Raw genomic sequence first — 15,799 nt, 5'->3', positions numbered from 1 at the left:
AACACTCTGACGTGTCCAGAACTACCAAGATATTTTCTGTGCGTGCCCTAGAACGTGAGCTTCAGGCAAAACCAAGATGAGACGGCATCCAGGAAATGAGCAGGATTTTTGAGGCTCTGTTTTCCATTGTCTCCTTATATGGCTGTGAATGCGAGAGGAGTAAGTCTGCCCTTTCTGTCGTTTCCCCAAGGTGTCTGCAGCATTGTGATGTATTTGTAGGCATATCATTGGAAGATTGACCATAAGACCACATTTACCAGGTGTCCGCCCGGTGTCCTGCGCCAAAATTGGTGCGCAAAAGTCAGCTGCAAGTATTTTTCCATGGAATTTAGAGAAGAATGCAAGCTTCCACGAACGATATATCAATGAAGAGATATGTGAAAAAACACCTTGAGGATTGATTCCAAACAACGTTTGCCATGTTTCGGTCAATATTATGGAGTTAATTCGGAAAAAGTTTGACGTTGTAGGTGACTGAATTTTCGGTTCGTTTCGGTAGCCAAATGCGATGTACAAAACGGAACGATTTCTCCTACACACAGACGCTTTCAGGAAAAACTGCGCATTTGGTATGTAACTGAGAGTCTCCTCATTGGAAACATCCGAAGCTCTTCAAAGGTAAATGATTTTATTTATTTGGTTATCTGGTTTTTGTGAAAATGTTGCGTGCTAAATGCTACTCAAAATGCTAAGCTAGCTTAGCATACTCTTACACAAATTAGTCAATTTCTATGGTTCAAAAGCATTTTTTGAAAATCTGAGATGACAGTGTTGTTAAGAAAAGGCTAAGCTTGAGAGCAGACACATTATCTTCATTTTATTTGCGATTTTCAGAAATCGTTAACGTTGCGTTATGCTAATGAGCCTGAGGCTTTAGTCACGATCCCGGATCCGGGATGGGGAGTTTCAACAGTTTAAACACCATGGAAACACGCAGCCATCATACTGCTCAGGAAGGATATGCGTTCTGTCTCCTAGAACGTACTTTGGTGTGAAAAGTGCAAATCAATCCCAGAACAACAGCAAAAGACCTTGTGAAGATGCTGGAGGAAACAGGTACAAAAGTATCTATATCCACAGTAAAGCGAGTCCTATATCGACTTGTTCAGCCATAATGACCATCGTTATGTTTGGAGGAAAAAGAGGGAGGCTTGCACGCCGAAGAACACCATCCCAACCGTGAAGCACAGGGGTGACAGCATCATGTTGTGGGGGTGCTTTGCTGCAGGAGGGACTGGTGCACTTCACAAAATAGATGGCATCATGAGGAGGAAAAATGATATGGATATATTGAAGCGACGTCTCAAGACATGTGGTCTTCCAAATGGACAATGACCCCAAGCACACTTCCAATGTTGTGGCAAAATGGCTTAAGGACAACAAAGTCAAGGTATTGGAGTGGCCATCACAAAGCCCTGACCTCAATCCTATAGAAAATGTGTGGGCAGAACTGAAAAAGCATGTGCAAGTAAGGAGGCCTACAAACCTGATTCAATTACACCAGCTTCAGGAGGAAGGGGCCAAAATTCACCCAACTTATTGTGGGAAGTTTGTGGAAGGCTACGCGGAAAGTTTGACCCAAGTTAAACAATTTAAAGGCAATGCTACCAAACACTAATTGAGTGTATGTAAACTTCTGACCCACTGGGAATGTGATGAAAGAAATAAAAGCTGAAAAAAATCACTCTCTCTACTATTATTCTGACATTTCACATTCTTAAAATAAAGTGGTGATCCTAACTGACCTAAAACAGGGAATGTTTACTAGGATTAAATGTCAGGAATTGTGAAAAACTGAGTTTAAATGTATTTGGCTAAGGTGTATGTAAACTTCCGACTTCAACTGTACAAAGAAATGTAAATTGAAAAAAGGTCAAACGAAACGAGTGCGGCTAGTTTGTTATAAGTTATATTGTTAGCTGTGTTGTTGGCTCGCTCCTCTGGACAACAGTTTCCTAATGAGAGAGGACATTTTCTATGCCAGGCGACATGGTGCCTCATTAGCTCATTGTTAAATGTCACTAGAAAACAGCTTAAACAAATGCAGCTACTGTTGTTATTCTGTCTACACCGGCTTCTCTGGCATTATCACTTAATTAGATGAAAGCAAACAATTTGCATGAGATCTGAAGGACTGTTGAAGTGGTGTTAATCCCCATGGAGACAGGCTCTGATGCTGACCAGAGTGGCATATGACTCATTTATGAGCTGTGTAATCAACGATAAAGAACACAAATGAATGCATATTTTGATCTTTAGAAGCGACTCATCAGTTCCCTGTGCTGTTCTTCTGACGCAAAGCTGGAAGAAAGAAAAAAGTCAGGGAGAAGAAAGGCAGACAGTTGTTCCTTAAGCATGCTGTGTACTCACGTTAAAAGCCCATTATGGAGACGTGTGTGTCGCTTTGCATCTAAAGCAGGTACAGGGATCGGGTCTGTCCTTATCTCAAACACATGTACACACGCTCCAGAAAAAGGAATTAATGGCTGATGCCTCTAAGCATGGACCCGCTAATTCTAGGCACCCGTGCGTGGCTTCCAGGCAGTCTGCGCAAGAGCCTGGTAAAAAATGTGCACTAATTAACAGTGGCGGTTCTAGCTTGTATGCCTTCCTGGGCGAACCTCCCCTTCACCCCCCCCCCCCCAAAAAAAGCACCATTCTGCACTAACTGTCATTTTTATTTAGACATTTGGAACAACACAAATAAATAATCATAACATTTAAAAAACCCTAACCCTAACCCTAAAAAATATATACAAAACTAAGACTCGTAAAAATCAAAAACAAGTAACAAAGACAAATAGGCACTCAAGCATCAATGCATTACCCATACCCAACACTATCAAACAAGAGTCAAGACTACATTACCCATCCCCCAACATGGTCAACCAAGAGTCAAGACTACACTACCCATCCCCCAACACTGCCAACCAAGAGTCAAGACTACAGTACCCACCCCCCAACACTGTCAACCAAGAGTCACGGCTACATTACCCATCCGCCAACACTGTCAACCAAGAGTCAAGACTACATTACCCATCCCCCAACACTGTCAACCAATTCACCTTGGTGGTGTGCAGACTGGTTTTATATTATTCTTAATGATTTTGCACAAACCAGAAAAAAATGCAACAATATGTCTGTGAAACTATATATTCACAGTATTATGAATGAATTGTGGTTTATTTGGTAGCATTTCATAGTGTGACTGATTTTACTAAATGCATTAGTACTGTACGAAGTTAGAGGTACGCTATTTGATAGATTCTCCCGCTCCCCCTACATCAGGCTTCCAGTGGGGAGACCTGAGGTCAACCTACCCCGCACCCCTTCCCATCTTGTACTTCTGAGTCGGAGACCTTCCCAGGCAGTAGCCTGCCTAGCTCACAAACTAGAATCAGGGAGCCCACTCCCGACAAGGTTAATTGATCCACAGTCCCACACGGTGACATGATGTCATTGACATGAAGTGCAAATGAGCAATAGAAAACCGATGATGTGCTGTTGTGTGCAGGCCCACGTGTGTGTGCAAGTGAGCATGTGGGTGCGTGTTTGCAAGCGTGCATGAGTGTGTGTGTTTGTGTGTGGATGTCATTGACCTTGTATGCAGATCCATATCTGATAAGGCAGAACACAGAGCTCCCCCTCTGGTGGACTCCAGTGAGTTAATATTCTGAATGATAATATTTAAAGGAGGAAAGCCATAACTACAGTGCCTTGCGAAAGTATTCGGCCCCCTTGAACTTTGCGACCTTTTGCCACATTTCAGGCTTCAAACATAAAGATATAAAACTGTATTTTTTTGTGAAGAATCAACAACAAGTGGGACACAATCATGAAGTGGAACGACATTCATTGGATATTTCAAACTTTTTTAACAAATCAAAAACTGAAAAATTGGGCGTGCAAAATTATTCAGCCCCTTTACTTTCAGTGCAGCAAACTCTCTCCAGAAGTTCAGTGAGGATCTCTGAATGATCCAATGTTGACCTAAATGACTAATGATGATAAATACAATCCACCTGTGTGTAATCAAGTCTCCGTATAAATGCACCTGCACTGTGATAGTCTCAGAGGTCCGTTAAAAGCGCAGAGAGCATCATGAAGAACAAGGAACACACCAGGCAGGTCCTAGATACTGTTGTGAAGACGTTTAAAGCCGGATTTGGATACAAAAAGATTTCCCAAGCTTTAAACATCCCAAGGAGCACTGTGCAAGCGATAATATTGAAATGGAAGGAGTATCAGACCACTGCAAATCTACCAAGACCTGGCAGTCCGTCTAAACTTTCAGCTCATACAAGGAGAAGACTGATCAGAGATGCAGCCAAGAGGCCCATGATCACTCTGGATGAACTGCAGAGATCTACAGCTGAGGTGGGAGACTCTGTCCATAGGACAACAATCAGTCGTATATTGCACAAATCTGGCCTTTATGGAAGAGTGGCAAGAAGAAAGCCATTTCTTAAAGATATCCATAAAAAGTGTTGTTTAAAGTTTGCCACAAGCCACCTGGGAGACACACCAAACATGTGGAAGAAGGTGCTCTGGTCAGATGAAACCAAAATTGAACATTTTGGCAACAATGCAAAACGTTATGTTTGGAGTAAAAGCAACACAGCTCATCACCCTGACCACACCATCCCCACTGTCAAACATGGTGGTGGCAGCATCATGGTTTGGGCCTGCTTTTCTTCAGCAGGGACAGGGAAGATGGTTAAAATTGATGGGAAGATGGATGGAGCCAAATACATGACCATTCTGGAAGAATGATGGGAGTCTGATGGGAGTCTGCAAAAGACCTGAGACTGGGACGGAGATTTGTCTTCCAACAAGACAATGATCCAAAACATAAAGCAAAATCTACAATGGAATGGTTCAAAAATAAACATATCCAGGTGTTAGAATGGCCAAGTCAAAGTCCAGACCTGAATCCAATCGAGAATCTGTGGAAAGAACGGAAAACTGCTGTTCACAAATGCTCTCCATCCAACCTCACTGAGCTCGAGCTGTTTTGCAAGGAGGAATGGGAAAAAATTCAGTCTCTCAATGTGCAAAACTGATAGAGACATACCCCAAGCTGTAATCACAGCAAAAGGTGGCGCTACAAAGTATTAACTTAAGGGGGCTGAATAATTTTGCACGCCCAATTTTTCAGTTTTTGATTGTTTTTGACTTTTTGCTAAAAAAGTTTGAAACATCCAATAAATGTCGTTCCACTTCATGATTGTGTCCCACTTGTTGTTGATTCTTCACAAAAAAATACAGTTTTATATCTTTATGTTTGAAGCCTGAAATGTGGCAAAAGGTCGCAAAGTTCAAGGGGGCCGAATACTTTCGCAAGGCACTGTATAAGCAAAGATTATGGATATACTGACAAGATACATGTCTCTCCACCCTAACAATGGGAGTCATTATCCACAAAGCGGCACATCGGGCTGTCTAGCTCCCGCCTATCCCGTCTTTTGATTGGTGGATACATGTCATTGTTGTATTCCTTGCTTTGAATATTCAATCAGGGTTGTTGACGTCAAACTCATGTATTCAATGGAGAGAGATGCTATGCTTACTAGCCTCATGTCATGAATATTCATAGCCATCTCGAGACAACTCCGATATAAAGTGTTTTTTCTCAACAACGTAAACATTACAAAACTTCCATTATATAAAATAAACCTCAGTGGGCAAATAAGCCATTCATTTTTTTGTTGACAAAATTCAATACTTTCATTGACCTCCATACAAAAACTCCTTGCTTGGTGGACGAAACAATGAGAAAATACCCCCTGCTGGAGGGAGCCAGAGGCCCAACCCGGCTGAGAATCTATCTTCCTCTGAGTTTTCTGCACTCCAGGGCAAGAGGAGACACGGGAGGAATGAATGATAAGGAGGTGTAGAGAGGAGCTGCTGCAGTCAACCTGCAGCTTTATGTGGCAATGAAGTGATTTCTCCCAGATCATAGGGAGAGAAAATATGCATTTTCGTGTAGCCTTTTTTGGCCGAAGTGAGGAAAATAAGGATATCTGGTTTGTTTTTATGGTGACTTTTATAGTGTCTTTTGCATGTATTGTTTGTATTGGTCATGGGTATGCCATAAACGACAGGTACTGCATATTGTGCACTGTGTAGGACGTTAGTTTGTGGAGTAAGTTGTCACTGTATTATGTATAGTATGTACATATACTCTCACAATATAAATCCATGTATGACTTATTCCTTATATTTGATTCAGCACACATTTGCCCATTTGTCACTTCATTCACACCTCACCGTTTATACCCTTCTCCTATCTATGTGCCCCCTGACCTGTCTGTGTCCAAAATCGTTGAGGATGGTGGCCAGTTTCTTGGTGTTGCCGTGCTGTCTCTGGGCGGGGATGGCTGGGTTGGGGTCCCTCCAGTCTACGGAGAGACGATGGAGCCACATGTCTGACTCCTGCAGGTGGGCCTGCTTTAGGCTAGGGTCAAAACAGTGTACCTCACAGCCCACCCTGGCCAGAGAGCGCTCCAGGGTTTTATCCTCCACACCCAACCTATGGGAGGGAGGGAGATAAAAAAGGTGGAGAGGGAGAGAGAGGTTATATAAATCATATTTTATGGATGGATGAGTGGATGGATGGATGCAGATATAATTATGTATTGTATATTGTATAAGGACTTTTGGGAAATAGTTTGTATAGCTGCTGAAGCTGAAAATAACTGCTCACTTCAGCAGCTCAATGAATAATTCAATGTAAGGCTGAAAGTATGGGAGGATATGAGCAGGAAAATATTTGATTTCTTCTTCCCACTGCACACAGACGTCACTTTAACAGCTATTCCAAGATGGTTCAACGTGATTTCATTGATATTTTTTTGTTTCATTTTTATTTAACCAGGCAAGTCAGCTAAGAACAAATTCTTATTTTCAATGACGGCCTGGGAACAGTGGGTTAACTGCCTGTTCAGGGGCAGAATGACAGATTTGTACCTTGTTAGTTTGGGGGTTTGAACTCGCAACCTTCCGGTTACTAGTCCAACGCTCTAACCACTAGGCTACCCTGTGTGTGCCCAGTGGGTTGCTTGTGTTCAAGACTGACAAAGGCTCATGTTTCACTCCCCCTCTCTTTCTTTCTCTCTGTCTCTCTCTTTCCCCCTCTCTCATTTTCTCTGTTCACCTTTTCTTCTCTTCCCACTCTTTTCCTCTTTCACTGAATGCTCCTTGTTTGTAAATCTATGCAGGCAGACAGACCTCGCTTTCTCTCTCAGTCTGTCTCTGTAGCTGTGTGTTTGTGATGTGGCTTGCTGTATCTCTACACAGTAATTGCAGCTCAGGGAGTATCTCTCAAAGTTAATTTCTCACGGATGAGCTACTCTGTTCCCTCTTAGACAACCATGCGTTTAGGAGGGAGATGCAGGGATGAGATGAGAGAGGGAAGGGAAGACAGAGGAAGGGAATGCTCCAGACATCTCGGTTACCCTCTCTGCTAAATGATTCAGTTAACACAACCACTAATGGTATCAAAGCAGGCCCTACCAGGAGAGTGTCTCATGCCTTGCTACCGTTTTAGTGAAATGATACTTCAGATGACAGTGCTTTCTGTTTTACATGAGGATGTGGGAAGAGCAACTGTGGTATATAAGCGGGACAAATGCCTCCGTTCTGCACATTACTCTTGTCCAGCTGCATAATCTGTTATTTCCAAGGTAATGTACAGAACGTTGCTGTTTGTCCCTTGCATATGCCAACATTCCGTTCAAACAACGCAGTCAATCCACAGCCATACACCGGTTGAATTCAGTAGATGATAGAACAGACAAGTTGTAAATGCAACAAGTACTGATATTGTATCATATAACAGCACTCTTAGCTTTCCAAGAAAACAAAAATTGAGACATTCATGGTGTGTTCACATATATTTTTGATGCAATTTAAACAGATTTTTTTTTTAAACCTCGTATTTATGATTATATGACAATTGTCAAGGCTGTGGGTAACTGGTGAAAGGAGTCAGGTGCAGGAGAACTGAGATGCGTGGACAAGGTATTTAATACAAGAAAGCACCAGTATAAACACAATACTATGGTGCGGGAACAATACCGGTACCACAAAATAAACAGGCGTAATAACAAAACCCGGCAAAAAATACCAGCCGTCAGTAACAGCGTGATCAATAGAACAAACACGCACACCAACATGGGGGAAACCAGAGGGTTAAATAATGAACATGTAATGGGGGAATTGAAACCAGGTGTGTAGAAAACAAAGACAAAACAAATGGAAAATGAAAAGTGGATCGGCGATGGCTAGAAGGCTGGTGACGTCGACTGCCCAACGCTGCTTGAGGAGAGGAGAGGGACCGACTCCGGAGGAAGTTGAATAATTCTATTCACAATATTTCCATTTCTGATATATCACATGCCTTTGTTTTATGTTCCTGCATAAGTAAAATCAGGATTATGTTTCTACTGTCATTTATTCCAATTAGACTGGTTTGGATTTCTCCTCGACCAATATGGCTACCATTTTCATTCTATTCTGAAACTTCGAGGGTTTATGTAATTTCCCCTTTTAGTAATTTAATAGAATCTCTATGGATACATGTTTCAAAATTGCCCTTTGTAGTATAGTACTGTAAATTACAGTACATTTCACTGTTTTCACATTAGGCCATACACTTGCGCTACCCATTAAAATTGACTGAACATCACATTTCCATCATTTCTTTCCCATGTGTGATCAAAGGTGTGATATATTTTTTGCTCATGTAATTTAGAAAACAAGTCGTTAGGTTAGGCAGGGCCATAAGTAAATAGGTAAACTGGGATATGACTAAATAATGAATCAGAGTGATTTCTCCACAAATAGACAGGTATTGTTCTTTCCATGGTAACTTTCTATTAAAATGTATTGTAATGAGATATTTTGATTTATTTCGGGATATGAATACCGAGTATGTGCACTTTACCGTTGGGACCATTTTATTTGTAAACTAAACAGAAATGTAAAAGTTGTATTTTTTTGTGATCAAATACGGAATATGGTGCACTTATCATAATTCTGTTTTAATCCGGAGAGGTGAGGGGTTTGCATATTTCCTTTGCCTTTCGAGTGAATTATAGTTACCTACCATGAATGTGTTTGCTAGCGACAAAGGCATGGTTGTTGTGTCCAACGGCGTTCAGTCCTGGAGCCTTCACCAAGTGAGTGTCGAAGTGAATATATCAAATTAAACTCTTTACGACAATACATTACAGTATATCATAAAGGCATTTCCTTTTGACGGCCTAGTTACACCCTCACTCTAGGGATGTTTCGTTTGAGACCAGAGCGCTGAGGCATGCGTCTAAATCGCTGAGCAGCTAACTTCAGAGCAGTGTGCCGATGCGGGCATCACTTTTTCAGAAATACGTCATCAATGATGTCCGGAGCGTGGCTTGTCGCATGCTTTTTCTAACCGCGTGTTGCAAAATGCCAGATCCCAGTAGTTATATATGTGCCGTGTCAAAGGTTACGTGAACAACCACGATCAAAGGAACAATCCGGCTTTCACATAGCTCTGGGCCCGAGTCATAGATGTATTATTCCCTGATCAGGTAGTCAGGAAAAACCATGGTGCTCCCCCCCCCCCCCCCACAGTGTTGTAGTGTTGGTGTGAGTGATGACAATGGAGATATACTCCTGTTTATCTAGCTCTGCTATCACAACAGCCCATCAAACTAATGTGGCAGAGAAAACCAACCCACAGATCATTTGATCAATATAGACAGCTGAAGTGTGTGTGGGGACTTGTATGGCGTACTTTGACCTGAGAGGGCAATACTATAAGTAACATTGTGAAAAGTGAGGAGAAATTGGTGTGTAAGTGTATGTGCTTATCAGTCATCAATAGGAAATCTGTTTCTCAAAACCAGTTCATTTGACCCTTGACACTGGTGTAAACAGGGTTAATCCCTAAACCTGCTTTCCCACCCCCTCATTCCTGTTCCTGCCCCTCTAACCTCTTTGCTCCTTCTCAGAGTCCACCGACTGTCCACCCTGCTGCTGCCAGCACAAAAGAATAGGCCATCTAGGGGCTTAATCTCTCCACTGCCTTGCCCAGCTCAGCCCTGGGTATACAACAAGGGCACATCTTCTCCTGGAAGGTCAAATCCATTTATACTCTGCAAAATAGCATCCAGATTACATGACACATAGATATGATTTCAATTATTAGATCTTTTTTATTTATTTAACCTTTATTTAACTAGGCAAGTCAGTTAAGAACAAACTCTTATTTACAATGACGGCCTACCAGGGAACAGTGGGTTAACTGCCTTGTTCAGGGGCAGAACAACATTATTTTACCTTGTCAGCTCGGGGATTCAATCTAGCAACCTTTCGGTTACTAGTCCAAAGCTCTAACCACTCGGCTGCCTGCTGCCCTAGTGATGTGTTTGGGCCAGGCTGTTTCTGTTTCTCTGTGTGTGTATGTGTTTAACTTTACTTGTGAGGACCAGAAGTCCCAAAAGAATAGTAAGCAAACACGATTTGACTAACTGGGGACATTTTGTTAGTCCCCACAAGGTCAAATGCTATTTCTACGGGGGTTTGGGTTAGAATTAGTGTTAGGGTTATAATTCGGTTTAAGGTTAGGTTTAGGAGCTAAGGTTAGATATTGAGGTGAAGGTTTAGGGTAAGGGTTAGGGGTTAGGCACAATAGGATTTTGAATGGGACTGAATTGTGTGTCCCCACAAGGTTAGTTATACAAGACTGTGTGTGTGTGTGTGTGTGTGTGTGTGTGTGTGTGTGTGTGTGTGTGTGTGTGTGTGTGTGTGTGTGTGTGTGTGTGTGTGTGTGTGTGTGTGTGTGTGTGTGTGTGTGTGTGTGTGTGTATACTCACCCCATAGAGTAGACCCGGCAGTGTTTGGTGTGTATCCGTTGTGCCAGGCTGTACCTGCTGTCCAGACACACTGCCCAGGGCCCCTTTGGCCCTTCCTGATCCTCTAGTGCCAAGGGGCCCTCTGGGGAAGGGGGGGCACAAGACACCTGTAGGAGAGACACAGGGGTCATCAGTAAACTTCTCCCCTAAAATATCATTTAAAAAAGTATTATTATTATTATATATTTGTTATTGTATTCTGCATTGTTGTGAAGATTAAGAAAGCATTTCACTGTTAGTATACGCCTGTTGTTTATGAAGCATGTGACAATTAAAATTAGATTTGATCGTTATCATCATCGCTATTGTTATCATTTTAATTGTAATAATCATCAACATCACATACTGTATAGTGTATACCATAGTTACCCCTTGCCCCTGTCAGATCACATATTCCCCACACACACACACACATATATTCATTTTTCTTTCTCATCGAGTAGCACCGTCTCCATTTCTCCTCCTCTGCCCCTCGCCTTCCTTTCCTTTTGGTTTAAGTGAAGGAGAAAAAATGTGATTTAGTGTAAACAAATGTGTCCTCCATCCTTGACATGATTCTCCATCTCACAGTGAGGGACAGGGCACCTTAATCTTGCCTTAATGCTCAAGGTTTCCATTGACTCCGTGTTGCAGTTCAACATTTCTGTTTATTTTTTCATTACATGTTCTATATACTGTAAAGTGCATGTACTAACTGAAAACTACATACAAAATCAATAGATTCATTAATAGCTAGAGTTGAAAGCGCACACGGCCAAGTTTCTCTTGTCAGCAGAAGAGAGTGAGAACAAGAGAGGAAGTGAGGAAGAGAGGAGGAGCGAAGAATAGGGAGAGGGCGAGAGAAGGAAAGGGAGATATCTGCCCTTCCAGGCCCCTATCTCTCTCTACTGCAGCCACCATTGCCGACAAAAACACCAAGACTAACAGAACCAGTTGGCTTACACTGGCTGGTCTTAGTCTGTGGGGAGTAGGTATTTCTTTGTTTGGGACGGGGTGTATGTGTATATTAGAGAGAGACGGCAAACTCCAATGCCAAAAAGACAAGGATGGGTGTGTAAAGTATGTGTGAAGAGCTGTGTGTGAGCCAAAGCCATCATTGATAGAGTGTATGTGTGTGCATCCATGGAGGCATTTGTGCATGCATACATACTTGTGTGTGCATGCATTCATGCATGTGTGTGTCCTGAATGTTTGTTCTGAATGTGTGTCCGGTATGTGTGTTTGGAGTGTGTGTGGGAGGTGTTGCGACAGACAGGATTTATGACTGTTTTCTGTCTGATTGCTTTAGCTCTTCTATCTCCTCCAGAGATTGTCTGAACTGGACTGGACCAGCGGATATTGACAGAGACAGACTGAATATTTGTTCTAATCTGTCTTTCCCCAAAGAGACCACTGCCCAGACAGAGACTGGTCATAAATCCTTCTCTTTCTGAACCACCATTTTAGCCCAACCCTAACCAGTGGCCGGTTGCACCAGTTGGTGGGTCGTGACTCTACGTCCAATGTAAAATGTGCTCTACTTTGCTGACATTTATGAATTCTTCCCCATGCCACTAATGGAAGGTGGACAAAGTCTAGAATCTCTAGAGGGTTCTTACGCTTTGTGATGTCATAAATCTTTGGAATTGATGGATTCCGACTTCTTCAATCTTTAGAAGAAATGCATTTATCAATAGAGATGAATAGGAGGACCTCGATGCTTTTATCCTGTCCGAACAGAACTTTTGGCATGAAAAGAAAGCAGAAGGCAATAGGAGGCATGACCAAGTCAAGAGCTGTGACTTATTGTGAGGGAATAACAGTCACACTTGGAGCCTTGGGGACTTCTGTCAAGCACTCTGCAACAATGGCCTTATGAATAGATTGTGTTGTGGTGAGCACCGTGAGATATGCTGAAATGGGAGGCAGTTATCCATCCATGTATTGCTGTGGTAGCGATGATACTGTTGTATTGGAGGATTTTTGTTTAGCTGTTGCAGTTATGTGTTGTAGAGGTTCCTAATTGCATTGGCCCATTATTGTTGATTTGAACATGTGTTATTGTAACAGTATGCTGGACTATATTGTGAGCTATTATAAATAGAAAGGTACTGACACGTTGTTGTCATTGTGAATATACTGCAACACTACACAGTATGTTACCTTGATCAGTCTCCACCTTTCCCACTGTTGTGCCAATTTGCCAAATGCAGTGCAGCGTACCTCTCTCACAAGTTGAGTTCCACCAACCACGACGTCAGTCAGAATTACTGCTGAGGAAGCTGTTATAGTCACTGCAACTCCCTCTCCGCCTGTCAGATGAGATGATAGGCGATTCACCCCCAACAACCCTCCTTCACACACACACACACACACACACACACACACACACACACACACACACACACACACACACACACACACACACACACACACACACACACACACACACACACACACACACACACACACACCCAAAGGCTAATTCATTATAAGCTACATGCCTGCCATGTAAGATATACTATAGAGTAAGTGCTTCGCCATTGGCAGAACTCTGTAGGCCCACGGTATATGAAAGAAAAGATAAGAGGTTTGCTGATGTTTCTTAACATAATTTGATTACAGAGGCACAATGGCCTTCGTTATCAGAAAATGGTTGGACTATAGCAATGATAAAACTTACTTTACTTTTTAAACAACTTGATTGATGCTATAGCCTCTCTCACACAGTGCAGTTGGAGTTTGTATTTTGTTGATTATAAGACACAAGGGCATAAAAGCCTCTGCCTCTGTCTCTGCCTCGCAATCTTTATCCTCAAACAACACATCAATCAACGAACAAAAAAGCCAAGAACATCTCATTGATTTCGTTAAATCGAGTACAGGCTTAACTGAATGAACAACAGAGACAGAATGCAGTATGGAATTTTATCACATCGTTTTGGGTATGGCCTCATCTCTGAGGAATGCTCCTCGGAGCCAGATGCTGATGACAGGTAGCCCTTTGCTGGGCAGCTGGCATCGAAACCCCTCGGCTGGAGGAAAGGAGTTCCAATGAGGGACCTTAAAATTATTATAGCTGGTGGTGGTGGGGAGGTGGATGGTTATTGAAAACTGTTGCTGAAAACAGCTAGTGATAGAACATGGGTAAGAGAGAGAGGAAAGTGATAATTGCAAAAGTGAGCCGATAGGTTGAACAGCAAGCATGGGGAATGTGAATTATTATGCCGTACTTATAGGCTATAAGTTAAATAGGTGAATGACATTCCACATGTGGCTAATAGGAAAGAGGAGAAGAAATAAGACGCTATAATGATGATGATACATTTGTATTCATTCTAACTATGTCCGTATAATAGGAAACAAAGTGAATTGTGTTATCTTCACTGGATGAAGTTAAATTAGCATTCAGATCAGTCTGCCTGATTGAACTTTCGTAAACCACAGTAGGAAGAGACCAATCAGATGAATCAGAACGCCATCTCTATGGTAATTAATGGAGGATGTTTGAGTTGTCAAGCAAGACAAATTCTCTTTTGTGTAAGAGTATGCAATGAACATACAGTGCCTTTTCACAAAAGCCAGATAACCAAATAAATAAAATCATTTACCTTTGAAGAGCTATTTTTCAATGAGGAGACCCCAGCCACATTGAACTTTACGACCTTTTCACCTACAACGCCACATTTCAGGCTTCAAACATAAAGATATAAAACTGTATTTTTTTGTGAAGAATCAACAACAAGTGGGACACAATCATGAAGTGGAGATCATGAAAGACATTTATTGGATATTTCAAACTTTTTTGTATTTCTGGCAAATCAAAAAATTATATGCTGAAAAATTATTCAGCCCCCATTAAGTTAATACTTTGTAGCGCCACCTTTTGCTGTGATTACAGCTGTAAGTCGCTTGGGGTATGTCTCTATCAGTTTTGCACATCGAGAGACTGAATTTTTTTCCCATTCCTCCTTGCAAAAACAGCTCGAGCTCAATGAGGTTGGATGGAGAGCATTTGTGAACAGCAGTTTTCAGTTCTTTCCACAGATTCTCGATTGGATTCAGGTCTGGACTTTGACTTGGCCATTCTAAAACCTGGATATGTTTATTTTCGAACCATTCCATTGTAGATTTTGCTTTATGTTTTGGATCATTGTCTTGTTGGAAGACAAATCTCCGTCCCAGTCTCAGGTCTTTTGCAGACTCCATCAGGTTTTCTTCCAGAATGGTCCTGTATTTGGCTCCATCCATCTTTCCATCAATTTTAACCATCTTCCCTGTCCCTGCTGAAGAAAAGCAGGCCCAAACCATGATGCTGCCACCACCATGTTTGACAGTGGGGATGGTGTGGTCAGGGTGATGAGCTGTGTTGCTTTTACGCCAAACATAACGTTTTGCATTGTTGCCAAAAAGTTCAATTTTGGTTTCATCTGACCAGAGCACCTTCTTCCACATGTTTGGTGTGTCTCCCAGGTGGCTTGTGGCAAACTTTAAACAACACCTTTTATGGATATCTTTAAGAAATGGCTTTCTTCTTGCCACTCTTCCATAAAGGAAGAGGTGCAGTTCATCCAGAGTGATCATGGGCCTCTTGGCTGCATCTCTGATCAGTCTTCTCCTTGTATGAGCTGAAAGTTTAGAGGGACGGCCAGGTCTTGGTAGATTTGCAGTGGTCTGATACTCCTTCCATTTCAATATTATCGCTTGCACAGTGCTCCTTGGGATGTTTAAAGCTTGGGAAATCTTTTTGTATCCAAATCCGGCTTTAAACTTCTTCACAACAGTATCTCGGACCTGCCTGGTGTGTTCCTAGATTTCTTCATGATGCTATCTGTGCTTTTAACGGACCTCTGAGACTATCACAGTGCAGGTGCATTTATACGGAGACTTGATTACACACAGGTGGATTGTATTTATCA

General features: G+C 42.1%; 1 protein-coding gene across 1 annotated transcript in view; it reads right to left on the bottom strand.

Annotated features, from left to right (window-relative positions):
• Window positions 1–15,799, bottom strand: part of LOC135505745 (probable methyltransferase-like protein 24) — an 89,569-nt gene that overhangs the window by 6,542 nt on the left and 67,228 nt on the right. Inside the window, exons 3-4 of the mRNA XM_064924834.1 lie at window positions 10,863–11,008; window positions 6,307–6,532 (exon numbers count right to left, since the gene is read on the bottom strand). Of these exons, the coding sequence (XP_064780906.1) occupies window positions 6,307–6,532; window positions 10,863–11,008 (372 nt within the window). The remainder of the gene's footprint in view (window positions 1–6,306; window positions 6,533–10,862; window positions 11,009–15,799) is intronic.

Source organism: Oncorhynchus masou, chromosome 19, assembly GCF_036934945.1.
Source record: "Oncorhynchus masou masou isolate Uvic2021 chromosome 19, UVic_Omas_1.1, whole genome shotgun sequence".
Lineage (NCBI taxonomy): Eukaryota > Metazoa > Chordata > Actinopteri > Salmoniformes > Salmonidae > Oncorhynchus > Oncorhynchus masou.
Note: the sequence above shows the minus strand (reverse complement) of the source record. Positions and strands in the feature narration are given on the sequence as shown.